This window comes from Neomonachus schauinslandi, chromosome X (genome assembly GCF_002201575.2).
Source record: "Neomonachus schauinslandi chromosome X, ASM220157v2, whole genome shotgun sequence".
Lineage (NCBI taxonomy): Eukaryota > Metazoa > Chordata > Mammalia > Carnivora > Phocidae > Neomonachus > Neomonachus schauinslandi.
The window spans coordinates 72,140,730-72,167,710 of NC_058419.1; the positions used below are offsets into that span (position 1 = coordinate 72,140,730).

The 26,981-nt window shown below is 54.1% G+C and overlaps 1 protein-coding gene across 3 annotated transcripts; it reads right to left on the minus strand.

Moving 5' to 3' along the window:
• Window positions 1-563: 563 nt before the first annotated feature.
• On the minus strand, window positions 564-13,641 carry EFNB1 (ephrin B1). Of its 3 annotated transcripts, none has more exons than XM_021680111.2 (5): window positions 12,729-13,638; window positions 3,924-4,201; window positions 3,038-3,130; window positions 2,704-2,832; window positions 564-2,398 (listed from the first exon to the last, which is right to left on the minus strand). In XM_021680111.2, the coding sequence occupies exons 1-5, from the start codon at window positions 12,854-12,856 to the stop codon at window positions 1,986-1,988; spliced, it is 1,041 nt and encodes a 346-aa protein (XP_021535786.1). In that variant the 5' UTR covers window positions 12,857-13,638; the 3' UTR covers window positions 564-1,985. The 3 variants fall into 3 exon arrangements, with proteins under 3 accessions (XP_021535786.1, XP_044767519.1, XP_044767520.1); XM_044911584.1 differs by lacking the exon at window positions 12,729-13,638 and adding an exon at window positions 5,243-5,298; XM_044911585.1 differs by lacking the exon at window positions 2,704-2,832 and having other exon boundaries at window positions 564-2,380; window positions 12,729-13,641.
• Window positions 13,642-26,981: the final 13,340 nt, after the last annotated feature.

The following is a 26,981-nucleotide window of genomic DNA, read 5'->3' on the forward strand; positions in this document are numbered from 1 at the left end:
CACAGCTGAGGCCCAGCTCTCGGAAAGTTATTTCTATCCACCTTTAGGTGTCTTGAGGCAGGGCAGGGCCGGGCCTGCCAGCAGGTCCCAGACGTAGCTCCAGCCAGGTGGTGGCAGTGCTGGCGGACACACCCAGGGCCCCATGGGAACACCCCCTCCCCCATCAACTCTCTCTAGCAGAGCCTGATGGCAGACTGGGCAGATGCTCATGGCCTGTGCCACTGAGGTGACAGGATGGGCAGGGAGAAAGGGTCGCAGGCTCCAGCAGAACAAGAGAGCAGAGGCACTTGGGGGCGGGGGGAGAGACGAGGACAGGCATAGAACACCCAGAAACATCTTGCTCCACTAGGAAAGCCACCCTCTTCCCATACTTGCCCAGATCTTCAGTGATTTGGGCACAGGAAATCTCTCTCTCTCTCACACACACACACATGCACACACTCACATACTCACACCTCATTCCCCAACATCATGACACCATTTTACACCCATTTCTCCATGTGGTTAATTTTTTTTTTTTAGTTCTCATTTTTTTTTCTAAGAAAAAAGCAACAAGAAAATAATTCAGAGTTTATACAAAACATCTTTACATTATTTCTTCCAAAAAAGACTAGTATTTACACAAATGGCAACAGAAACAAAACCAAAAAACCCTTCCGACTGCCACCTGGAAGGGGCTGGCTGTTTGGCTCCCTCTCCCACCTGGCAATGGGGTGCGCAGCGGGCCAGGAGCCAGTGTGGAGGTGGGGGGCATAAAGGCCCAGCTCCTTCCATGTCCACTCTGGGAGCGCCTGCAAAGCGCACTCAAGTGGCCGTCTGTACGCAGCCGTGCTGGCAAGGAGCCGGGGTCAAAGTGCACGGCGTGCTGGCCCAGCCCTGGGCAGCCTCTTCCTCTTTCCAGGCCCCGGCCCAAGACTGGAGGGGCCAGTGGAAGCTGGGTTGAGGGGGCACCCACCTGTGCTAGAGCCCAGAAAAGGAGCAGGCCGCCTGGCCTTATACCCGCTTAGGTCTCTGCCCTGGGCCTCCGTTTCCCCACCAGGCCAAAGGATGCCAAAGGTGAGGAGAGAACAGGGCGGGGAGGGGGAGGGGCAACTCCCAGCTCTGCAGGGCAAATAGCCACCTGGGCACCTCACCTCCCTCCACCCCCATGAGGTCATCTGCCTGCAGCAGCTCTCCTGTTCCCCAGGCAACAGCCAATTAAGACGTTAATTACCGTGAGAGTGAGGGAGGCAGGAGATGCCCAAGAATCCCACAAGGAAGAGATTTTTTTTTTTCTTTCTGTTTGTTTGGTGGAAGGGTGGCAGCCACTACCCCATTGCCAAGATCAGCTTTGTAGAAGGAGGGTCAGGAGGGCAGGGCGAGACACTTTGCCCAACGGCCCTCCCGTCTTCCCTCCTGGGCAGGAACAGCTCTGGCCTGCCACCCCTCCCCCAAATACCAAGGCGTTTATAAAAGAAATGCCATCCTATGCTTCCTGGCTGGCCACATCCTGCCCCAGTTCCCTTAAACCGGGCTAGGCCAGGCTCAGAAAGCCGAAGGAGGGGCTGCCTTTTACATTTTTCCATTTTTCTTTAAAAAACAGATGAAAATGAGGTGACAGCTAAAAAATGAACACAAAAACATTAAAAACAGTGATGATAGCGGACAAACAGTCCTGGGGGGGAGGGGGGAGGGGGGGCAGGGCCAGGGGAGCATCTTCCTGCCTGCTGTCCATCAGCGTCCAACCCTGCCCTCCAAGAAGGGGCGCCCCTGCAGAGCCCAGAGGCCTGGCCAGAGGGGGAAGGCACAAGAGCATGGGGGCTGGGGGCACAAGCACCCCCTCCGAAGCCCAGGGGGCAGGGCAAAAGGGGGGTTATAAAAGCCAAGAAACTACAAAACTAAATACAAAGGTGGGCACAGCTGGTCAGGGGAGGGAGCGTGGGGGAGAAAGGAGAGGTGCAGTCCTGGCCGACTGTCCCTCGGGGGCCCGAGGCCGCGCTGGGCCCTCAGACCTTGTAGTAGATGTTCGCTGGGCTCTGGGGCGGCATCTCCTGGACGATGTAGACGGGGTGCCCGTAGTCCCCACTCACCTTCTCGTAGTGGGGGCAGTAGTTGTTCTCTGTAGTCCGTAAGGGGATGATGATGTCGCTGGGCTCGGTGCCCGCCGTGCCACTGCCCCCCTTGGGACTGGCCAGGGTACTGAGCGAGAGGGCGGGCGCCCGCTGCTGGGTGTGCTTCCGGTGCCGCTTGCGCAGCTTGAGCAGCAGAACTGTCAGGAAGATGATGATGAGCAGGAAGATGACACAGCCAGCGCCGACAGCCGCGAACAACGCCACCTTGGAGTTGAAGAAGCTGTCGGGGTCCCCACTGCCACCTCCGCTTGCCCCTGGGCCACTTTTCTCTTCCTGGTTCACAGTCTCTGAGGACAGAGGAGGGAGGGAGACGAGGTCGGCCACGGGTCCCAGGGACACGCTGCCCGCTTCAGGCTGGGCCCCGTGCCGCCGCCCTTCAGAGACCAGGGCCTGAAAAGGCAGCGAGTGCTGGCAAGGAGCCGGGGTCAGCGGAAGCTGGCTTGGGGGGGCACCCACCTGTGCTAGAGCCCAGAAAAGGAGCAGGTCGCCCGGCCTTATACCCGCTTAGGTCTCTGCCCTGGGCCTCCGTTTCCCCACCAGGCCAAAGGATGCCAATGGCTTCCGCCCTTCGGGAGACACCTATAGCACTCACCATGCTTGCCATCGGAGTCACCCAGGGAGCCCCGGCCGCTGGGGGCCTGTGTGGCCATCTTGATGGTGTTGCCTGCCTCCTTGCTGGGCCGGCTGGTGGTCAGCTGCTCAGGCGTCACAGCGTTGGGGTCTGGGGGCGGGGAGAGGACAGGTGAGCGGGGGAGCCCACGAGCATAGGTGCCTCAGTCATCTAGCACGAGCCAACAGTGACCTGTAAGTCAGACCCCAGACACTCTGACCCTCTTGCCCCTCCCCTACTCCCAAGCGCAGCCATACCCAGCCAGGGACATCTGTTGCAAAGGCTCAACTGGGGAGCCCCCACACCGGGCACTCACCTTGCCCAACCTTCATGACGATCTTCATGGTGCGTGTGCGGCACACGCCTCCCTCCCGGTTTTCCAGGCCCTCCAGGCTTCCATTGGATGTAGCTGTATAGCAAGAGGCCAGAGAAATCAGGGGGAGAGAGAAGTCTGCCCATACTACCTAGACATCCTAGTGCTGTCTCAGCCCGTAGGAACAGACCTGGGAGCTGGGACGAGGGGGTGACAAGCAGCTCCCGCCTACCTGCGAACCTTTCCGCTCGGCTCCCTCGTGCTGGGAAGAGAGTAGCCGGCCGGGCCCAGCCCACGTCGGAAACTAGCGCTTCCCCCAAGGGGGCCGCTCCCTTATCATGACCGGGCCTTAGCCCTTCTTTCTCAGTGGACACTGAGGTATCTTCTCTCTGGGCGATGTTGCTCAGAGGCCAAACAATTAGAAGTAGAATCATGGGGGAGGCTCCTATATAGACTGGAAGGAAGCCAGTCAGGTAAACTGGGCTGCAGTCCCAGTGCTATTCCCGGCTCCCCGAGTGACATGGCGCTGGAAGTTCCTTCACCTCTTGGGGCCAGTTTCCCACAAAGAGAAAGGCCCAACAGCCAGCTGAGGCCAAAGGGTTCTGCCAACTCTGCCATTCCCGAGATTAGACCCGAGGTAGGCCAAGAAAATGAGAGAGGGCGCCGCGAATTGGAGTCTCCTCCCACCCAACTCCTAGAGCCAAGGTGAGCGGGCAGCCAGCCCCTTGGCGAACGTTAGGGCCAGAAATCCCAGGCCAGGCTGGAAGGAGAGCATGCCAGTCTTCAGAGGGGACCGGATCAGGACAGGCCGTGTGCGGTGTCAGCGTACTACTTAGAAGCTCCTGCTGCTACCAGATAAGAGAGAGCCCTACGATGGGAAGGGACTCACAGGTAATGTAGTAATCATGGTGCTTCTTAAACTCCAGGCCCATGTAGTTGGGGCTGAACTCCTGGAACTTAATGGTGAAGCGGATCTCGTGCTCCGGCCGATTGCAGGTGACCAGCACGTTGGGGTCCAGCACAGTGCTGCAAGCGGCCGCCTGCTCAGGCCGCACCAGGTATAGCTTGTAGTACTCGTAGGGCCGCCCTGCTTCCGCGCGGGGGCAGATGATGTCCAGCTTGTCGCCGATCTTCGGGTAGATCACCAGGCCCTTCCCACGCAGGAACCTGCCCAGGACGGAAGACACGGTCAGCCTTGGGGGCGGGCGTCCCGGGCCATCCCCCGGATCAGGGGCGCACACGATGAGGGCCACAGGCTGAGCCTACTGGGGGCAGATGGCAAGGACAGGCATTCTGTCCTTCCTCCATCCTCAGGCTGGCGCTGAGGAGAGCCGATCACACTGTGTGTGTGATCCACACACAGCAGGGCGTGGAAGGGGTGGCCCACGGGCAATGCTGCCAGGCTTTGACTGCTCGGCAGGGTGGGGCACTGCCTAGCTGGGGGAGCCCGTTGTCCTAATGTGGCATTTCCGCAGGCGGGCTGACGTGGCCAATGGTGTCAGGCTTGGGCTGCCTGGAGGTGGCAGCCCTGTTCTCCTCCCACCCCCATCACACTCACGTTCCTTCAGAGCCACTGCTGCCATCTCCCCAGCACACATGCGTGTGTGTGTGTGCACACATGCACCCAAATACATGGTGCGCGTGCGCACACACACACACACCAAGCCCACACATGCCTTAGCCACCACCCCTGTGGCTCCCAGGCTACAACTGGGGGAGCTCAACCTGTCTGGGACCCAAGCCTTCTCTCCCATCCTTGCTAATCTTGGGCAGGATGGGGAGATAGGAATAGGCATCGCCTGGAACCAAGGGGTAATGGACACAGTCTCTGGCCAGCTGCGACTCCACACGGCTCTCCCCACTCCCCACACCCACAGCACAGTGTCTTAGAGGGGGGACCCATCCAACCCCCATAACGTGAGAACCTGAGTCCCTAAACTTGACCAGTCTCAGTCCTAAAAAGAGCAGAGGGAGGGGAGAAGGGGCCCAAACACGGACAACAGATCATGTAAGACAGGGCCCCAGGAACCTCACACATCTGTGTTCTAATCCTCCCACCTCCACATCTGCCTTTGTTCCAGATCCTGAGGGAGACGGGCAAATGCCTTCTGAGCCAGGTTCATCTTCTAATCTTGAAGGCCAGACACAGGGAATAGCAGAGGGAGGGCAGCTGCCCAAGCCCATCTATTCATATCACTCTGTCCTTACCTAGGCACACAGTAAAACAGTGCTGCTATCTTGGCCATTTCTGAGCCTGCGCAGGCTGGAGCCAGGAGCAAGGCAATAGCACGGAGGAAGGAGAAAGCAGACAGACTTTGGAACCAGACAGACACGGCCCTTCCTAGCTCCGCAACCTTGGATGAGCTGCCTGATCTCCCTGAGTCTCAGTTTCCTCACTTACAAACAGGCAGTGGTAAGAGCCCTGCGCCCCCGGGATTGGGGACGGGGTGCAATGGCGCATGCAGAGTGCCTAGCGTGCAGTAGGCACTCCCCATGTTTGACTCTCGCTTAGAAACAGTCTAGTCTGCCAAAGAGGCAAGACACTAACAGCAAGTACCTACGAGGCCAGTCTTCGGGGTGGCTGGCTAGGAAGAGAAGCTATGGCCCCATCCTCGAGGATTTTACTGTCTGCTGTGGGTCAGAAAAGTAAAAATGGTCCGTGCTTTAGCAACAGACAGTACCAGGCTATCTGTAGGTTATGTGGGAGGACAATGGTTCAAGCCGCAAGGGCTGGAGGCCGTGAGAGGAAGGAGAGAATTCATCTGACAGGAGATGGTTCCTCAGAAGGAGCAGAATGAAAGTGAGTCCCGGGGGGCGGCGGATAAGAAGTTAACACAGAGCAAGAGTGGACAGGAGTGGCTGGAACACAAACCCCAGGCCAGTGACTGGCCCCACAACGGGTAGAGAGAAGCAGAAGAAGAGGTGGAAAAGCTCAGCTGGGGCCGGACCGAAAGGCCTCAAGGGTCACAACAAGCAGGGTGGCTTTCGTCCCACTGGGGACAGACCTTCTAGCAAGGACAACGAAGGGTTGAAAGCAGTGCTTCAGGAGAACAGAGCTGACAGCAGAAGAGCATGGCTCCACTTCCCGGGGGCCCGTTGCGCACTGGGGACCACAAGGTACAAGGGCCTACCGGGAGCTCAGGGCCCTCACTCGAGGGAGGCAAATGATACCCCAGGAGGTGAGTCTAGACCAAGTAGATGAAGAAAGGCAGCCCTCCCTCCATGTTAAATGAGGCTTCAACAAGCTGAGACCTGCCATCTTGCTGTACAGGAGGGTAAAAACCACAAGAGGGTCTTTCCCTTAGTACCTAGCTTTACTGCACTCCAGAGGGCCATGGGATGAAGGTCCCTACAAACATGTGAGAGCGAACACCCTCACCCCATGCCCCCCATGATTCCCAAGGCAGTTTTCACTTCCCCAGCCTCACACTGGGTCCACCCAGACAGCAGGATTAGATGACTTGTAACTTCTTAGAGCCAGAGGAACCTTCGAGACCCACTGAGTCCAGGCCCCTCATGTGAGGGAGGGAGGGATCAGAGGAACATTTCCTATGGAAGAGAGGTGCTCAAAGCCAACTGGAGGAGGCTACCCTCACCCAGGACGTTAACCCCTAGGGGTCTAAGAAGCCTTGGCTGAATCCTTGCACAGCTGCACTTCAACGAGACCCTCCCTGGAGGGGACGGCAGGGTACACAGAGGGCATGCGAAGGGGCACAGGCCAGCTCACCCCTCGAACCACTCGGCCCGGGCTTCCTCACCGGGGAGGCTTGGCTGTTCTGAGCACATCTACGGCCGCTCAGGCTCTGGAGCTCCGGAACTGAAACACAGGGCTTCCAGCTACTGGGGGCTCTACCTTGAATCCAGAGACATCCAGAAAACATATGTCTACACAGTGGATGGAGGAGGGGGAAGAAAAGAGGACTATTGCCCCTAACACCCCTCAGCCTCTCTTCCACCTCGGCGACGACTTCATAAATATTCATCAGTTCATTTGCATAGCAGCTGGCAGAGGGAAACTCACCTTCCCCTAAAGTGCAGAAGGGAGAGGAGCCTGATGAGACCTGCCTCCCCTGACCCTGATCCCCCATAATGGTGCCTCCTCAGCATCTTCTCCAACCTCAGGAGAACTGCTTCTTGGCCTATGAGAAGCCCAGGAAAGTGGCAAGGGGACAGAAGGGGCAGGTGTGTAGCCAGTGAGAGCGAAGCCTGAAGCCAGGTACAACACTGGTCGTACTATACAGGGGGGACCCTGCAGGTCTTCCCTCATACATGTCAGGTTAGGAGTAGGGGCAAGAGAGGAGGAGGAAGAGATTGTCCCCAAGTTAAACTCTTTATCCCCCACTTTTCAAAAACTACCACTCCCCCATTATGAAGCCAAGCTTTCTTGCCTGGGGCCACCCCCAGACAAAGCCCTTTTCTGGAAAATAAGGGGATTGACAAGGCCCAGCAGGAAGCCTGAAGCAGGTCGCCATGGTAACCCCTGAGGCCTTCCCTCCTTAGCCTCTGATAGCCCCAGGACCCCAGTGAGCCACCCCAGGGAGTAAAGGGACTTGGCGGCAGCCGCAGCCGGAGCATTCCAGCTCCTTCTTATGGCCTGCTTCTTCCCTTCCACCCTAGCCCAAGTCTCCCTCAGCCTTTCTACTGAGTCGAGAAGTGCCACCATGACTGCTAGTAAGAATCCCGGGACACAAGAAGCCTGAAGGGTCTGGGGCAGTAGCCCAGTCAGAGGCCAACTGCCCGCCTGCTTCTGGCGTCCAGCTGAGCCCCTCTCTGCCCAAACACCTACAATCTGCAGGGGGGCCAGCTTGCAGCTGTAGGGGTCATGCCCAGAAAGGTGCCCACACTTGCTTCCCTCTCGCCCTTCCCACAGGCTCTGGGAACCTGTGGTCAGCGAGCGGCTGAAGGGACAGCCCGGTCCCAGGCCGTGCCGGGCCAAGCTTGGCAGAAGACTCCAGCCATGGCCTTGACTCGGGGACCCTGGTGGCACTGCGCCTGCACCCACGGAGTGGCAGGACGAGTGGAGGACAGACCCCAAGCCAGAGCTCAAGTCTGCTCTCATCCCAGCAAGGGTGGGGAGCCCCCAAATTAAAGGCTCCTCTTTCATTCGCCCAGCTCCACCCAGCCCCCGAGGCGGCAGGAGCAGGCCTGGCGTGTCCCAGCAGTGCCCGCCCAGGCGTGGGTGGGCAGGAACAGCAGCTGGGTCCTGGCACACACACACACACAGCACTGTCGGAGACAGGGAAGCCAGGAGAGTCCCAGAGGAAGTCACCCTCCCCACCTACACTGAACTCTGCCCTCCCCTCTACCCCATCAGGCTCATACTTGGGTCCACTGGGGGGCCTAACACCCCTTTTCTTGTTGTCTGCTTTCTGTGGGATCCCTGAGAGGAAGTGAGGTTCCTGGCCTAGAGAGGAACCAAAGGTGCTGTTCAGAGCTCGGGAGGGAGAGTGCCAGGCAGTGAGCTGACTACCTCTAGTTCAGGTCACCCAAGCAGGCAGACCTAGCAAAATCGAACGAGGAAGCCAGGGCACTGCTCATCCCACGCAGGCAGGGCCTGAGTCACAAGGACAGATGCGCACACACCTGTGAGGTAAGAGGGGAACCCAGGGGCAGGGAGCCGGCACCTTTTTCCAAACCCCACCTTGAATTCCTATCTCTCCTAGATTCCAAGGTAGCAGGATGGCATGGAAAGAATGGCACACAGCAAGCTCTACCCCCTGTGAGCTGAGTCTAGACAAGTCACTTCCCTCTTCCAGGCACAGGCCTTCTCATCTGGAAATGGGGGCAATTCCTACTCCCTGGGGCTGTTGGGAACCAGCAATGAACTTACAGATGAGGATGCTTTGTAAGTAGCAAGGTGCCGCCTGATTGTTAAGGTAGCCTGCCAAACACAGTACCATTTAGAAGTAAGAAGCTTCAGGAGCTTCCACGCCTGGCTGCAGGCATCCCCACGCCCCGAAATGACCACTACGAGACCACACACAGGAGGGGCCGCTATGGTGCCCAGGGCCAGGAGCCCAGGATGTGGCTGGTGAGCATCCCCCCACCTCAGCTCCCCTAATAATCACAGAGTGGACCCTCCCCCAAACCTGGTGTTCTCTTCGCAACAAGCAGCCTCCCGGCTGGCCCACCCCTCCCACACTCCCAACCCCAGAAAACAGTGGTATCCAGGGCCTGCCCATCCCCATCCACCTGAGCTGATGAGGCAGTGGAGAACCTGAGGGGAAACAGGGAACCCTCCAGTTAGCCCCCACCCCAGCCTCACAGGCCCTTCTTGCCCCGGGGCCCCGGCTGCCTGGGGTGGGGGTGGGGAGGGAGGGGAATGGGAAACTTTAGGAGCCCCTGGGTTCCCATCACTCTCAAGCCCCCACCTGTGGCCAATCAGCCACAGAGTAGAAGAGGTCAGGTCCCTAGCCGCCCCGGAAAGGGGCCCCCTGAGCTGGCCTCCCCAGGACTGTGAGCTGGAACAGCTGTGAGGGGGCTGGGACCAACGTTTCGGCTTGTAGCGGGCAAGCCTGGGTTGGGGTCTGCAGCTGCCCCCACCCATGCTGGATGGAGTCAAGGGTCCTGGACACCAAGCCGAACCCCCCCACCCCCACCCCCTTATAGGGAAGGTGTAATGTGATCTCAGGCACATTCCCACTCCCTGGAGGTGGGGGAACCTGAGTGGGGGGCAGGAAGGGGTCAGAATGGGACTGAGAGACTGAACTGCAGCAGCTGGACTTGGCTGAGGACTCAAGTGTGAGGCCTGCCGGCTGCCCCAAGCTCTCTGGGGAAGAGGCTGGGGGAGGGGGCCGCTCTGGGACCTTCCATCACAGCCCCCATCCCACCCAAGCACATGCATACACTCTGGTTGCTCCCAACCTGGAGTGGGACTGAACCTGCTTCCCCACCCCGTGCTCATCAGGCAAATCTGACAAGAGGGGCGAAGGAGAGGCAGAAGCTCTCGCCACCCAGGGACTTCCATGCTGAAAGACCCCCTGCACCAATTCGGGAAAGAGCCTGGAAGTCTTTAAGTTGGCCCTTCCTGCTCTCCTCTTCCAGTCAGGGCTAGGGTTGCACGCACCCTGGAACCTGGAAACATACCCCCAGCCCCACCACTTCTTTATTTTGATTTTTTTTTTCCCCAAGAAGGAAGCAATTAAGCAAGGTTTATGGGCACTGGGAGATTTGACCGGGGGGGGGGGGGGGCGGCGGGTGCCGGTTCCTGACAAGGTTGAGGAAAGACACCAAAAGCAGGGAGGAAGAGGGGAGGGAAGAGAAAATGAGCCTGTGAGGGAGAGCACGGGCATGTGCGAGAAACAAAAGGACTTGAGAAAAAGAGGCAGAGAGTGACTAAGAGTGAGAGGGAGTGTGAGAAAGAGGGAGAGCAGGCGAGCCTAGCTGGAGAGGGGAGGTGAGCACAGCTCACAGAGGGTGTGAGAAGGCGAACCGACACAGACCTGAGAGGGAGAACTCGGGCAGGAGGCAGAGAGGGAGAGACAGACAGAGAGACACTGTTTATTTGAAAGGCTGGGGCAGCCTGAGGGTTGGGCGCGGTGGTAGAGGCAGCCCCCAGAGCTCTAGCGGAGCTGAGGGCAGGGCCTCCCTCCTGTCCTCCTGCCCACCCCCCATGCACCAACACACACAGACCCTTGGGCGGGGATGGAACTGGGGTGGGGGGTGGTGTGCAGGGGCACCAGGATCAGTCCCCCACCACTCTCAGGATCTGCTCAATTACAGGGCAGAATTTGTGCGGGTGCTACTGAGTCCTGCTGAGTCCTCCCCCGCCCCCCCGTGCCGGATGCCTGCCCCCTCAGCCTGAAGTGGATGGTGGGGTGGGTAGAACTCAAAAACCTGTAAACTGGTCCAGAGCACTAAAGGCTCAAAACACAAAAAGGGAGAAGCTCAGAGGGATCTTGTTTCTCCCAGCGCCCCCCCCCCCCAACTCTGCAGGAGGGCTCCTTTCCAGCTGTGGAGCTGCCTGCTATCTCTGGTTAGAGACCCGAGAGAGCAATTAGGTCACTCCCATGAGCCCCTATAATGGGCTACCCCAGGCGGATTTCAGCTATCCTGGCTCAAGAGAGAGCATTTCCAGCCTCCACCTCCCCTGTAAGCAGGGGGTGGAGGGGAGGAACTGGGCTCTTCACAACCTTTCCCCTTGAGCTAAGCAGCTCAGGGCCCCCAGACTATCTTGACTCCCTGCTGTTAGGAGAGCGCTGCACCCAGTTTAGCTTCTGGGTGGGGGAGAAATTCTCGTCAATCCCTTTCCTTGTACCTTGTTCCCTTTCCGGAACCCTCTACACTGACCTTGTTTTAGGCCATCCCACAAACCAGTAAATAAGACCCTACCTTAACCCCAGGAGAATAGAACTAGAGAAGGTGCCTTCTCCCCACTCCAGGGCTGAGAGATGCACTGTCCCTGGAACCTAAGAGACCAAGGCAGGCAGGAGCCCGGGAAGTTAGCCGGGGAGCCCAGGAGAGTGGAGAGAAAGAGATTCCAGATACAAAAAATCAGAGAGCACAGAGGGCAGGCCAAAGCCCCCCAGTTTCCCACTAAGTAGGGGTATCCGCATATTGCCAGTACCTCCACAAAACAGGAAGAGCAATCTTGACCCTGGATTCCAACCCCAGTCCCGAATGCCAAAAGAGTAAAAGGTCCAGAGGTCACTACACAGCCCCAGCGACTCTTCACTAACAGCCTCCCAGAAACCACTGAGCCACCGCCCTAAAAGGTGTGCGTGTTGTTTGGGGGTGGGGGGGGGATTGTGAAGGGAAAGGAGGAGGAAGAAAAGAAAGGATCTCCTCTATGTAGCTACATCCCCAACCCCTTGGGAAAAGCAAAGCATAGATAGCTCCCCAATCTGAGGGACAGAGGGTGGGGGGGGGCACTGGGACCCGCCTGGGCAGGAATCCTTCGACCCCAACCCACCTCCCTCGCCAGCTCGGACGCCACTCTCTGCCTGGGCTGACCCTCGAAGCTCTGCCGCCGGCTCCATTGGACCCCCGACGGGCGCCGGATCGAACCCCCCCTTCGCCAACAAATCCCTCTCCCACTCCGCCCCTCTCCACCCGCCGCCTTTGTGAGCCTGGGAGCGGCGCCCGCCCTTCCACGGCCCCCGCAGGGAGAAAAGAGGGGCCAGAAGAGACGGCAAAGCGAAAAGCTGGGGAGGCAAAGAGGGAAGAAAGAGAAATGGAAATAGGAGAAGCCCGAATGGGGATACAGGCGCTGCCCCCCGCCCGAAGCGCGGAGTCCCGAGCCGTGGTCCCTTCCCAGCTGAACAAACGAGAAACCTGTGTTCCGGCCTCGTCCCCCGCCCAGGTCAAGCTCGCCCCTCGAGCGGCTCTCGGAGAAAACCTCCACGTTCCCAGGGGCCCCACAGGGGAATGCGTTCTCTCCCCCACCCAGCTCTCGGGTGCGCCCTCGAGCGCCCGGACTCCCAGCTCCACCAGGCGCGACCATCCCGACTTGAACCGGGACGTGAGGAGGAGAGGGCGGGGAAGCCAAGGGGTCACAACCCAGCCGAGTGCCCCCCACCCCACCCCGCCGCACCCTGCCCCGCCCGCCCGCAGGAAAACACACTCGAAAACGCCCGAGACAAAATGGGGCACCGCTCCTCCTAGAAACACCTCCCCGCACGCACTCGGGGGCGCGTGGCCTCACCCTGCAGGAGTGCCTCCCACCCCCAGGGACCAGAGCCAATAAGTTACTCACTTGGGGTTGAGGGAGCTCCAGGACACGGGCTCCAGGTTCTTGGCCAGCGGCGTGGCGAGCCGGCACAGTGCCAATACGACCATCGCCACAAGCCACTTGCCGAGCCAACGCTGCCCAGGCCGGGCCATCTTCCCGGGAGCAGGCTGCACTTGGGATCCCCTGGCGCCTCCTCAGCAAACTGGCCTCGCCTTCCCGTGCTGCGCTGCGCTCTGAACCGCTCAGGCGCCCATCCTCCGCAGTCGCCGGCCTTGAAGTGCTCCCCTCCTGCCGGCTTCGGTGTCGCTCTTCTCCGCCCGGCGGGCCAGGAGGACTCACTGGGCAGCCGTCCCCAACCCGGGCATGGGCCGCGGCCTCCGAGGACTCGCTCCCCTGGTCTCTCCGCCGCACGAGGCGCGACGGGGGCTCTGCGCCCCCGGGTGATCCGGCCCGATTCCGCTTGGCTCCCCGAGACTGTTCGGGACTGCGCGCCCTCTCCCTGACTGGGTCTCCCCACTGAGGACTCGGCGGCCGCCCCGACGCCTCGGCCGTCCCGGGATCGACGCCCCTCGGGAGAAATGGGAGTCTCCCCCCAACGCGAGCTCAGTCCGGGGGCTCCCGGCTGGGTCGCCCTGGCACGGTCTCCGTTCCTCCAGGCCACACTGGGACTCTGGGCTGCGCGCCCCCCGACAGCTTCTACTTCAGCGGGGGCCCCGTTCAGTGTACTCAGAAGAGCGGGAAGACGCTGCCGAGCGAGCTAGTCCCATCAGTTTGCGCTTCTGGAGCCTCGGCCCGGTAGCCCCGCAGCCCCGTCGCCGAGTCCTAGCTCCCCCGCGATTGCGCCCGAAGGTCTGCGGCCAGTGCGAGCCTCGCACACCTCCCACTGCTGTCCAGCGCGCATAGACTCCCTCCGCCGCCGCTGAGCTGTCTACTCCCCTGCTCAGGCGAACGCAAGGCCAACCCTACTCCTCTTAGCCAATAGCAAGCTCCGTCTCGGGGTCCTTGTCCCGTGCCACGCCCCCAGAACAGGAAGGGGGCGGGGCTTCTGGGAGCTCTTAAGGACGCCGTGCTCGCGATGGCACCAATCTGAGAGTGCGGCTCGTGCGGTTAGGGGTGGGTCCGGTTTAGTCCCGTTCCCAGAGCGCTCAGCCCGTGGGAAGTTGGCGCTCCTCTAGGTCTGTCGGCCTGCTCTCCTCCCGCGCGCCTAGTCAACACTCTGGCCCACTGACCGGGGCCAGACAGGCCCTGTCACAAGTACCCCGGGAAAGTACTTCCATTCTCTTTACACAGGAGCCCCGAAGTCCTGCTCTGTGGCAAAAGTAGCCGCTTTGCTCCCCGTCCCATCTCACGTAGGGTTCTGGTGGGCCTTCCTCCTTCTTACCTCGCAGTGCAGTGTCTGCTTGCACATGGACCTGGAGTCCTAAACATACGGATAGCGGTAGGTGATGGAGACTCAGAGAGGTCAAGTACCGGATGGAGGTGGATGGGAGGTGCGTTCTTTGCCCCTGGGGACCAGGCCTTCGGATTCTCAGCTTCGGGGGAGAGCCTTGTGGGACCCGGGAGCCCAGACCTAGAGTCTTGTCCTGTCTGAAGGGGCAGGCAAGGCCCCAGAATAGGCCAGCGGGAATGAGAGGGCACCTCGATAAAGAAACACACCTCGAGGGCAAAGAGGAAAAGGCGCAGGCAGACGCCTTTTGAAAAAGCAAAAGCGGGCGTTCTGGCCCCAAGACGCCAGACTCTAGCCCCTCCCGGCCTCGCCATCTGGGTCTTTGTCTCCCAGCCCGGGCCCATTCTCCCCGCCCCTCCTCGCTTCCTTGCTTATAACTTTGGCTCCATCCCATAGCTCAGACCCTCCCGGTCCGGCCCGCTCTCCTGGTCGGACCCCAACAGGCATACCCACGTGCTAATGTCTCCCCCTACTGGTCTTCCGTAGCACTGCGGGAGCCCCGGACAAACTGGAAGCTCCCACCCAGGAGCCTGGCCCACAGAAACCTAGCGCTTGACTTGAACACGAGACTTGGGACTGGCGTGGTGGTCTTGGCAAGAACCGCGGCCCAGTATGGGGGTGGGGGTAAGGGAAAGCACTAGGAGGAAGATCTGGGTTTGGGGTTAGCTTTGGGATATAGTCTCGCCGCGTCTTGATGGAGACAGTTAGGTGAGCAACATTCCCAAAGGGCTCTACCATTTGCACAGGTCCGTGTCCTTATCGCACTCAAGTAGGAGTTTCTCACTATGATGATCTCTTTGGCTGTAGAGTGGACCTGGATTTGGGGGGCGGAATAAGAAAGGAGAAGCTAGGCCCCTCCTCCTTTTAGGGACAGGGCCTGGAGGGTAAGAGGGATCTGGGTGGGCAGGGACCAGGAGGAGCTATGTCCGGTCTCTCAGCCGACAGCTGGACCCCTTATTGGGGTGTGAACAAGGAGAGATGAGAACAAGGGCACACCAATAGTCCAGCTTGGGGACTAGGATCCCTTGAAGTGTGTGCATGGCACCTGAGTATGGAAAGAAGCCTGCTGCTTACTGAGTGCCGAGTCCATGCCAAAAACCGAGTTAGATGGGTTTCCTCTCAGAGTCCCTTGAGCTAAGTTCCACTCCCCACATTTCACATAAGAGGGAAGATAAGGCTCAGGGAAGAGGAGTCACTCTGCTGAGGTCACTGGGCTAATCGGTGGTAGAAGCAGGACGTTCCCCCAGGCTTATCTGTCGCCAAAGCCTATGCCAATTGCAAGTACCATACCGACTTGCCACATGTTCAGCCCCTTCTCGCCTACTTGCTTACTTAATTCGTTCCTGGCCAAAAGCTGGCTCAAGCTTGGAAGGCAGCAGCCGTCGGGATAGCCAGGACTTTACTCTTCATTCACAGGTTACTAGGCCTGGGAAAGTTCGGCCACATCTCGACGTTCCCACCTAAAATCACCACCAACCCCAGAACCAGCCTCAGATTCTGCTGCCAACATGCCCCCAGGGCCCTTTGGGAGGCAAGCCCAAGACCAGGTGGGGGATGGGGGAGATGAGGCTATGGTGCCAGACTTGGGAACCCTGAGCGACTCCTGAGTGTGCATTGGCACACCCTAATTCTGGGTGGGGAGGGCAGCAGAGGAAAGAGGAGAAGACTCCTTATGTTGAGGCCCGCTTTACATGATGGGCACCCTGGTCACAGCACAACCTTTCTGCCTCGACCTGCCCACTCCAGCCCTAGGGGCCTCAGTAGCAGGACCGGGCCCACTCTCGGCCACAGCCAGGGCCAGTGACTCCAGGCCCCCACCGCCTGTGCCACCCTAGAGGGGCCTCAGATGTAACGATTCAGGCCCCTGGGGTAGGGAGAAATTACTCCCCAGGGGAGCCTGAGAAGAAGTTGGGATCTGTGCGGCAGGCGGGCCCTCTCTTATCCAAGCGCTCCCTACTCCAGTAGCAGTCACACCCCTCCCCAAGCCTCCCAGATCAGCGTCATCTCACACACACACACACACACACACACACACACACACACCACACCCGTCAGGGTTCAAGTCCACCAGAGTTTCCTGAGCACTGATGCTGTGCTAACCTCTGAGCTGGGCCTATCCTGGTGACCCAAACAAGAGCCCCGCCAAGCCCTACCTTTGAGGAGCTCCAAGCACACCGAAGTCAGCATGTGGGGACCTCCCAGGCCAGGGATCATGCAGCCCCCAGAGAACTACAGAGAAGTTCCTTCTGAGCTCAGCTTCCCACACCCATGGGAGGCAGGGAGATAGAAACTTCCGAGTCCCAGACTTCACCGCTTATCAGCTCTGTCTCCTCGGGCAAGCTACTTTGCTTCTGGGTGTGCATCTATAATCTGGAGATCATCCCTCCTTCCCAGAGCGGTGGTGAGGGGTGAATGAGATAATGTACAACAGGGCCTTTAGCATTATGCCTGGCCCACCATGGTGCTCACTATACGGAACCTCATTCTTCCAGAGACACCCTCATTCCTAGTCATACAGGTTCTCGCTTTTGCCTGTTCACACGTTTCGTGTGCACATGCACAGTTTTTAGCCCCTCTTGTATTTTCACATACAGGTGCATAGTCACACAAGAACACTTGGTGTCTCTCACCTATCGATTCATGCAGCCCCACGTGGCAGGCTTGGTTCCCACTCCTGTGGAACCTAGAGTCTAGCCTCCACATTTTTCTCTTGTCACTGTTACATACACATGCACAAACACACACATACGCACACACAATTTCTGTGGCCCTTGTCCTCGACCTGTCCTTGCCTGCCTTGGACTCTGAGACAAGAGAGGTGAATTAGTTTACCTAAGGCCACACAGCCAGGAAGTAGAAAAGTCACGATCTTAACCTAGGCTACTGAGCTACACAACTTGTGTTGTAACCGATGACTCTCATGAGTCTACACTGATATCCCAAGGCTCTGGAAAGGAGTGTGTGCCAAGGGGTGAGCCTTGCATACCAAAGGGTCAGAGCACAGGAAGCTTACCCCGGTGCCCAGGGCAATGTAAGCTGGGAGAGCCCAGTGAGGCTAGCAACCCTCTATTGTACCTACAGTCATCCCCAGCCTGCCCTAGGTCTCCTGTCTGTGCCCTCAAAGGCGCACACAGCCATTCCCTACAGGGAGAGGGAGAGCTTCGTTTCTTGAACACCCACTGTATGCCGGGCACTTACCTGGGTACTTTCACTTTGGCTGCTGCGTTATCTGAGTTTAATTCTCGCAACATCCCGGAGGTAGACATTGATAGGCCTACTCTAGAGATGAGAAAAACTGAGGCCCCAGACTCAAACGGTCTGCATCCCCTGCCCCCAACCTCCGCTTGTGAGGCCCTCTCGTGCCGGCTGGCTCATTCCGGCTGTCCATTTCTCTCCTGTTCTTCCCTCTGCCCTCAGGGCCCTCCTAGCTGAGATTTGCTGGGGTCTATGTTGGGCCCAGGCTGTCCTCCCTCCCCCACAAATACCTGGTTTTTCCCAAATCACTCTCTCTCTCTGGGTTAGTCTCAGGGCAAACCCAGGGTGGGGCCGGAGCCCTCCCGTTCTTCCTCCTCCCCTTTCCTGGATGCACCGCACCCCAGCACTAGGTCAGATGGAGCTCCAGGGAGGTAAACCTTGCAAGTCTAGTTCCACTGCAGCCATGACAATTTTCAGTGGCTGGTGAAGGAGGGGTTGGTCCCAAACGCCCAAGGTTCAACCAGACTCTCAACCCCCAGTCCCTGCCCCAGCTTCACGCCTGGTTTACAGGTGTTTGTGGTGAGATCACCTTGATCTTCCAGGTGTCAGCCTGGCCCCTGCTCAAGCTGTCGGCAGGATACTGGGGATAGGAGGAGCCCGTCTTCTTGAGATGGTCCTGCCCCCTCCCTCTCTCTTAATCCCCTCCTTATTCCACTTTACCCTACCCTGGACTTCTAGAAGTCTGTCCCAAACCCTCAGGCCCCATACAGGCAAATGACCTGCCCCCGTCCCTGAAAAGAGCCTGGAACAGGACATCTGAAAGACAGAGTACGGCTCGGTGTGGCAGACTAGGTGGTACAAGGCTCTGAACTGCAGCTGGAACCTTGGGTTCCTTAGAAGCCTCATCTTTGGACATCCCTGCCCTCCTGTCCCCTCTAGCAGTCCCTCCTGTCTTGCGCTCTCTAGCCCAGCAGGGGGCAGTCTTGGTGGGGGGGGAAGTCCCACAGCACTCTGGCCCAGCCCTCCCGTTGTTCTCTCACTCCCCCGTGACTTGGAGAGTATGCAAAGCAGGACTGGGCCATTCATCACGGTCAAGGTCTCAGGAATTTGGGGAAGCGGAAGTGGTAGCTGTCCCCACCTGTCACTGGCCCCAGCCTAGCTCCCCATCTCAGAAGGCCAGTAGGCCTGGGGGAGGATGATGCTGGCTAGAGAAATAACATCTTTGTCCAGTCCTGCTCCTGGCTCGTTAGAGAACACACTGGACATGTCAGGCCCCATAAACACAGGGAATAATGTTCCCCTGGAGGAACACCCCAAGCAGAGCAAGCATCTGGACAACCCAAGGAGCGCAGGGAAGGGTAGCTGCTTCCTCATCTCTCCAGCCCTCCTAGATCTGACTTCTTACCAGCCTATGAGCTAACTTCCTACATCCTATCCTGCCATGAAGGCTAAAGGGTCAGGTCCTGGGCTTCCTTGACTGATAAACCAAGGCCTACTGGTAGAGAGGTCATGAGCCTCTGGGGGCATCCTGAGGAGAGACAAAGGACTGAACCCAGCTGGCCAGATACCCACTGGCAGATAGATATATGGCACCCAGGCTCACCAGCCTCCAGCTGCCCCTAAACCAACCCAGCCAGGATCTCTGATATTGAAACCTCCTGTCCCCACTCACAACATAGTCCAGCTTGGTTTCCAGACCTTCCGTCCTACCTTCAGGCAGGAGGGCCCCAGTGCTCCCTCCTGGACTCAGTGTACCTCCCAGTGAGAGCCCAGTTTCCTTCTAAGCCATTAGTCTCCTCACCTAGCCTCTCCCATCCTGCCCCCACCACCTCTACTTGGGGTTGGGGTAAGACCTCCATTAAGGAACCACCCAGCATCTTCCTTATGGGAAGCCAGCTCCTCAGGGGAACAGAAATTTCCTTGGCCTGGCTGGTTTTTCTTTCCCAGACCCTCTCCAGGACACAAAGTAGAGCCCCCAACCTCAGGAGGAATTTTCCTCCTTGGACTGGTGTCCTGGGAAGGAGTGAGGAAGTCAAGAAGCTGGGGGCTTCTGAACTAAGAGCACCATAGGGCATTAAGGCTCTGAAGACATGGGAGGGAGGAGGTGGGATTTCAGCGATGGGGAAATGAGGCATTAGGTAGGTTGTTGAATCAAAGCGGTAGAGTCCCCAAGGAAATCCCCCCCTCTCCCCGTAGCCTCCCTATTCCTCAATCTCTGTCGACCCCCAGTGGCCAGCCTAGTATTTGCATTCCCAAAGCTGACCTAGCCCTAAACCTGGCCACTGACAGCCAGCAGGAAGTAGGGGACACTGCCAGCTCTGGGTGCTGGCCTGGACTGGGCTAAGCCAAGAACATCCTTCCTTCTCCTCCTCATCCTCCCTCCCGGTACTATCAATCCAATCTATCCAGGCCCACATTAGAATCCACCTCCTCTGGGCAGCCTTACTGGCAGGTCCTAGAAACTTTCCTTCCTTTGAGCTCCATATCATGACTGTACTGTCTGTGATTGGCACTTGAATTTTCATTATTTGTGTACATCCTAGCTCTCCACTACATACTAACCTGGCGCAGAAATCACTGACTGCTTCTCCTTTACCCTCTGCGTCAAGGCCAAGCATAAGGCTGGACATACAATAAATGTTAATGGTGATGATGATGGTGGTGACAGCTGCCATCTACTGAGCACCTATGACATCCCACGTACTTCGTATGCATTTTCTCATTCAAAAGTCATTTTATGTACAGACCAGGGAACTAATGTTATCAGAAGTCAGTTGATCTAAGTAACACTTCACATGTAGTAAGTGGCAGACTCCGAGGCTTGATGCGGGTTTCTCTGGCTCCAAGCTATAGGTATCTCCATCTCCTACGGGCCAATACACTGCCTTTACCACTGGAAGGGATGTGGGGATGACTACGACTCAGGCCCTGACGACGAGGCATGGTGTGGGCCACGGCAAAGACGATATGCTCCATAGAGCATGGAGGAACTGGCTCCACATCCTTCCAAGTTTTCTCTAGTTTGCTCTTTGACAGAGCAGATTGCCAAGCCCAGACGCAAGTCTCCCGGGTCCCATCACACAAGGAGACTGGGGCCAACAAGAAGACTTCTATGGACAATGAGTGCTTAAAAGAGTCAAGAATCCAGTGCCACAGAGGACGAGTCCATCAGAGATTGCTCTCAGTGGGATACCCAGACCCTCCCGAGAACCAACATGGGTCAGTTCAGTTCACCAGGCTCTGGGAGCCTGACAGGAGCTGGAATCTGAGGTTTAAAGAGATGAGCGAGATGCGCCAGTTACTTCCCCTTTCTCCATGCTGTGCCCAGTTAGCTAACAGTCCCAGGCCAATAAGCACCACTGAGTAGAGCACGCACTGATCTGAACCTTACTCTTGTCCATGACTGCCCTGAACCATTTTGCCTTTTTCCAACCTGGTGACCTAAGAGGAAACTGAGTCATCTCACGCCTGCCCTCCCTCCTTTCCCAAGTAAAGCATTCACCTGAGACTCTCCGTCACTCCATTCTTACTAGTCCTTGGTGCAAAGAGTACCTGCTTGGGCTGAAAAGGAAAAGAGCCCATTGTGGGTGTCTGAGGTGGTTCAAGCTCCCCCTCCCGTGCCTGCCCCCACCACAAAGGTCCCAACAAGGCCTTGGCTTAGAGTTGACAACCCTGGAAAGCAGGAAGCTCAGTTCCCCAGGCACACGCTACAAGGAGCAGACCTTTCAGGTTTCGGGTTGGACTTTCCACGGACAGTTCACTAAGGGCTTTTTTTGGTTTGTTGTTTTTGTTTTTGTTTTTGTTTTGTTTTGTTTTTTGTTTTTTTGCCAAAGTGGATGAGTGGTAACACCCGCTTTTGTTTTTGTTTTTGTTTTTTTAATATTCATTTATTTATTTTAAGGTACTGTTCAATGATTCATTAGTTAGGTATAACACCCAGTGCTCATCACAACACGTAACACCTGCTTTTGAAAATGTCCAATCTGAGACGCCTGGGTGGCTCAGTCAGTTGAGTGTCTGACTTTGGCTCAGGTCATGATCTCAGAGTCCTGGGATCGAGTCCCATGTCTGGCTTTGCGTTCCAGTGTGGAGTCTGCTTGTCTCTCCCCCTCTCCTTCTGCCTCTCCTCTCTCTTGTGCTTTGTCTCTCTCTCAAATAAATAACTAAATAAAATCTTTTAAAAAATAAGAAGTCCAGTCTGAAATGACCAGGCACAAGCCTCTGACTCTGGAACCCGTTTTTGTTTTTTGGTTTTTTTCTCACATGGGTACAAAACAGAACTGCTTCCCATAGGAAATCTCAGCCCTGCTAGCAGGGCCTCTCAGGGCCACTGCTGGGCAGAAGCATAGTGATCTTCCTCTAGGAGCAAACGTGCCCTCACCGGGCAACCCACCTTCCATTAGCAGCGAACAACCTCACTCCCAGCCTAGCTGATTGCTAAGACTGATGGGTGTGCACGTACCCTGCCACAAAGAATATTTGCACTCCAGGAGTTCATTAGGGAAGTTGGGCTCACACACTGCCATCTAGCACTTAGCAAAACGTGTACTTTCAAAAATAATGACTCCAGGAGCCTTGTCTGAAGGCGTGCAGTCCAGCAAGCTATCCTGACACCCTAAATGATCCCAGGGATGAAATCAGATCCCCAGGGTCAGTGGCCCTCAGATGGAGATTGTGGGGGCACACATCACTGCACACAAGTCAGCAGACCACTGTGGATGGGGCAGGTATGTCACACAGTATTGGGTAGCCTGGTGGCATTCACTGTGAGGGGCTGGGGGTCTATTTCATAGAGTTGTTGTGAGGGTTAAATGGGTAATATATGTGAAGCATTTATATAGCATGTACCATGGATGTGTTAGCCCTTATTAACTGTCTTTTTGCCCTCTTCAAATATTTATTAGCCAATTTGTATTTCTTCTCAGCTTTACATATTCCTCTCATTTGCCTTTGCGTTTTTTTATTAACACGTAAGAACAATCTATCTGTTAAGAATATTAATTATTTGTTGAAACTCTCTTGAACTTGGAGCCCAAATTATTTTATTATGTTTTTGCTTTTCAGATTATCCCTGATAACAGCTTTATTGAGATATAATTTACATACCATAAAATTCACCCCTTTAAAATGTACAAATCAGTAGGTTTTAGTATATTTGCATAGTTGTGCGAACATCATTATTATCTAATTTCAGAATATTTCATCATGCCCCACAATACCATATCCATTAGCATCCACTCCCCACTCCCCATTCCTTTCTCCCCCCAGCTCCCGGCAACTACTAATAGACTTTCTGTCTTGGTGGATTTGCCTATTCTAAACATTTCATATAAATGGAATCATATAATACATACATCTTTTGTGATTGGCTCCTTTCACGTAGCATAGTGTTTTTGAGGTTCATCCATGTTGTAGTACATGTCAGTAGCTTTCCTGTTTTTATTGCCACACAATATGTCATTGCATGGATATACCACACAATTTTTAGGCGTTCATCAGTTGATGGACTTTTGGGTTGTTTCTACTTCTTAGATATTATGAATAATGTTGCTATGAACATGGATGCACAGATTTTTGTGTGGACGTATATTTACATTTTTCTTGGTTACATATACCTGGGAGTGGAATTGCTGGGTCATGTGGTAATTCTATCTGTAACTTTTTTTAGGAACTGCCATATTGTTTTCCAAAGCAGCTGTACCATTTTACATTCTCACCAGCAATGTACGAGGGTTTCGATTTCTCCACATCCTCCCCAACATCTATTTCCTTTCTTTTTGATTATAGTTATCCTAGCGGGTGTGAAGTGGCATCTCACTTCGGTTTTGGTGTGCATTTCCCTGATAACTGGTAATCTTGAGAACATTTTCATGTGCTTATTGGACGTTTGCACATCTTCTTTGGAGAAATGTCTATTCAGATACTTCACTCATTTTTACTTGGGTTATCTGTCTTTTTAATGTTGAGTCCTAAGTACACTTTATATATTTTGGACACAAGTCCCTTACCAGGTATATGATCTGCAATTATTTTCTCCTATTCTGTGGGTTGTCATTTCGCTTTCTTGATATGGTCTTTAATGCACATTGTTTTCTTTTGTTGCTTATGTTTCTGGCATCACATCAAGAAACCACTGCATAACCCAAGGTCTCAAAGATTTACTCCTAAGGTACTTCTAAGAGTTTTATAGTTGTAGCTCTTACATCTAGATCTTTGATCCATTTTGAGTTCATTTTAGTGTCTGGTGTGTGGTAGGGGTCCAACCTCATTTCTTTCTTTCTTTTTTTTTTTTTTTTTTTTGCAAGGGGATATTCAGGTATCCTAGCACTTTTGTTGAAAAGACTTTTCTGTCCCCATTGAATTGTCCTGGCACCCTTGCTGAAAATCAATTGACTATATGTGGGAATATTTATTTAGGGGCTCTCAGTCATATTCCATTGATCTACATGTCTATTCTTATGCCCATATGGTACTGTCTTGATTAGTAATGTACTAGCTTTGTAGTACATTTTGAAATTGGAAAGTGTGAATCCTCTAACTTTGTTTCTCTCTTTCAAAATTGTTTTGCCTTTTCAGGGTCCCTTGCCTTCCATATATGAATTTTAGGATCTGCCTGTCAAATCTGCAAAACAAAGCCAGCTGGGATTTTCATGGGAATTGCACTGAAACTATAGATCAATTTAAGAATGAAATTTAAAATATTAAGTTTTCCATTTCATGAACACAGAGTATGACTTTCCACATATTTAGATCTTCTTTAATTTCTGACAATAACACTTTGTAGTTTTCCGATTACAAGTCTTGTACTTCTTTTGTTAACTTGATTCCTAAGTATTTTATTCTTTTGATGTTATCATACATGAGATTGTTTTCTTAATTTTATTTCAGATTATTCATTGTTAGTATAGAGAAATACACATTTTTGTACATTGATCTTGTATCCTGAAACTTTGCTAAATTCGTTTGTTATTTTTATAGGCTTTTAGTAGACTTGTTATGCTTTTCTATACATAAGATTATGTATTCTATAAGTAGAGATAAATATTTACTTTTTCTTTCATTATCTGGATACCTTTTATTTATTTTTTCTAGCTATATTGCCCTGGCTAGAGCCTCCAGTAAAAATGTTGAAAAGAAGTGGCAAAAACAGACATCCTTGTCTTACTCCTGAACTTAGGGAAGAAGAACTCAGTCTTTCCCCATTTAGTAAGATGTTAGCTGTGAGTTTTTTTGGTAAATGCTCTTTATCTGGTTGAAGAAGTTCCTTCTCATTCTAGTTTGTTGAGTTTGGGGGATTTCATTTATCATGAAAGAATGACAAATTTTACCAAGCACTTCTGTGTCTAACGAGAAGATTGTGCAGGTTTTGTCCTTAATTAATATGGGTGTTAAATAAGCCTTTTATTCCAGGGATAAATTCCACTGATTGATAGAGCTTAATCGTTTTTATTTATATGTTACTGGATATGGTTTGGTCTGTAGTTTTCTTATGATGTCTTTGTCTAGCTTTAGTATCAGTAATATTTACTTCATTTGAATGAGTTGAAAAAGGATTCTCTCCTTGTATTAGGATTTTCCAAAGAAATAGAACCAATAGTATATATATGAATTGGCTTATTCACTTCTGCAATAATGGAGGCTGGCAAGGCCAAAATCTGTAGAGCTGGGATGCCAGTTCAAGTCGGGAGGTTGATAGCTGCTGTAGAACCAGGAAGAGCTAATGTCCCAGTTCAAAGGCCTTCAGGCAGGAAGAGCTGATGTTCTAGCTTGAAGGCTGGCAAGCAGGAAAATTATTTGGGGCAAAATCAAGTAAGATTGGGGGGATCAACCCTTTTATTCTATTCAGGTCTTCAACTGATTGGGTGAGGCCCATCCATATTATGGAAGGCAATCGGCTTTACTCAGTCTGCCGATTTAAATGTTAATCTCATCCAAAAAACACCTTCACAGACATTCCCAGAATAATGTTTGACCAAATATCTAGGCACCCCACGACCCCATAAAGCTGGCACATAAAATTATCTATCACAAGTCCACCCCTTATCAACTTGACACCCATATCCATCTCCTTAAACCATACTTAATCTCCAAATAAAGACTGTAACAAGGTTATAATTCCACCAACATGATGCAATTATCCTGCCTACAACCAAAAGCACACTAACCCCTTTCCCAGACCAAGGGGTAAAGTCCTTGAGTGATGTTTACTCTCCCCATGATACCCCATAACTTAAATAATATGATGTACAGTTAACAATACTTGAATACTGATACTCAAATCTTCCTGTGCCTTTCTGTTGTAAGAACACTTGTCACTGAACTTAGAATGCACCCAGATAATCCAGGATGATCTCCTCATGTCGAGCTCATTAACTTAATCATACCTGCAGAGATAGATCCTTTTTCCAAATAAGATAACATTCGTAGTTTACATAGTATTAGGGCGTGGGCATATATTTTTGGTGGCTACCATTCAGGGAATGGGGTGAGGATCAAGTGCAGAGAGGGTATAAAAAGGGGTTGTCATGTTGTGTTTGTCTCAGTCACCATCATCACCATCACAAACATTTATTGAGTGATAACCATGTGTCAAGCTCCATGCTAAGCCCTTTATGTACATTATCTCATTAAAGTGGCCCAACCCTCTGAGTTGTTACTATTATTACCCCCATTTGCCAGTGAGGAAGCTGTGGTACAGAGAAGTTAAGCAACTTGACCACACTCACATAGCCAGGAAATGGTGTGCCTGCTTACTAACTAGCTGCCTGACTTCACATCCAGTATCCCTAACCACAACTCTCAGCTTCCCCCTCACACAGGCCTGGGGATTGGCATTCAATGCATTGGCAGTGGTTTTAGAAGCATCCTGATGTGATTTTGGGGACCCTGGGCTCTGAGTCAAACAGACTTAGGTTCCCATTCTGTCTATGCCTCTTATTACTTGTGTGATCTCCCTGAGCTTCTGTTTGCCCTATGATAAACTGGGGAGAAATCATTTATTCATTCATTAAATGCCTACTATCTGCCAATAAAATAACACCTACCCATCAGCAAGCTGTGCAGATTGAATGAGTTCATGTATGTAAATATCCCGGCACATACTACAGGTTTAACAAATAGTGGCTATTTTTATTACTGTATAGTTACAGCTGAGAGCGAGAAAGAGGGGGAAATGACCGGAAGGACTTACATTTGGAGTGAGACCAGATGGAGTCCCCAAGACCTAGGCTGATTCAAATGCCAAGAAGGCAATGGTACAAACAGGCAGAGATAGCCTAGGACCCTTGGCTAGGCCCTGGAGAAAGAAAACTCTCCCAGGAGGGTTACAGGTTGTCATCTCAGCCTGAATTTATATGAGGTGAACACACGAGGGCGTGTGATTCTCACAACAGGCTGGCTCAGAGACTCCCAGAGAAGCCCCGGGTTCATTCTCCCTTGTTTCTACCTCTAGGGCAGCAGGCCCAGGCCCTGTGACTGAGAAAGAGGCTGAGGGAGGGAGGGAGGGGGCTGGAGATTAACAGGGTCCTCTCTGGGCCACAAAAGATACCTTATGTCAACCCACGGAAGGGAGTAAAAGGGAAAGTAGAACTGGCTCAGCACATTTAGGGTTTGAGCGGGGAGGGAAGAAGTCACAA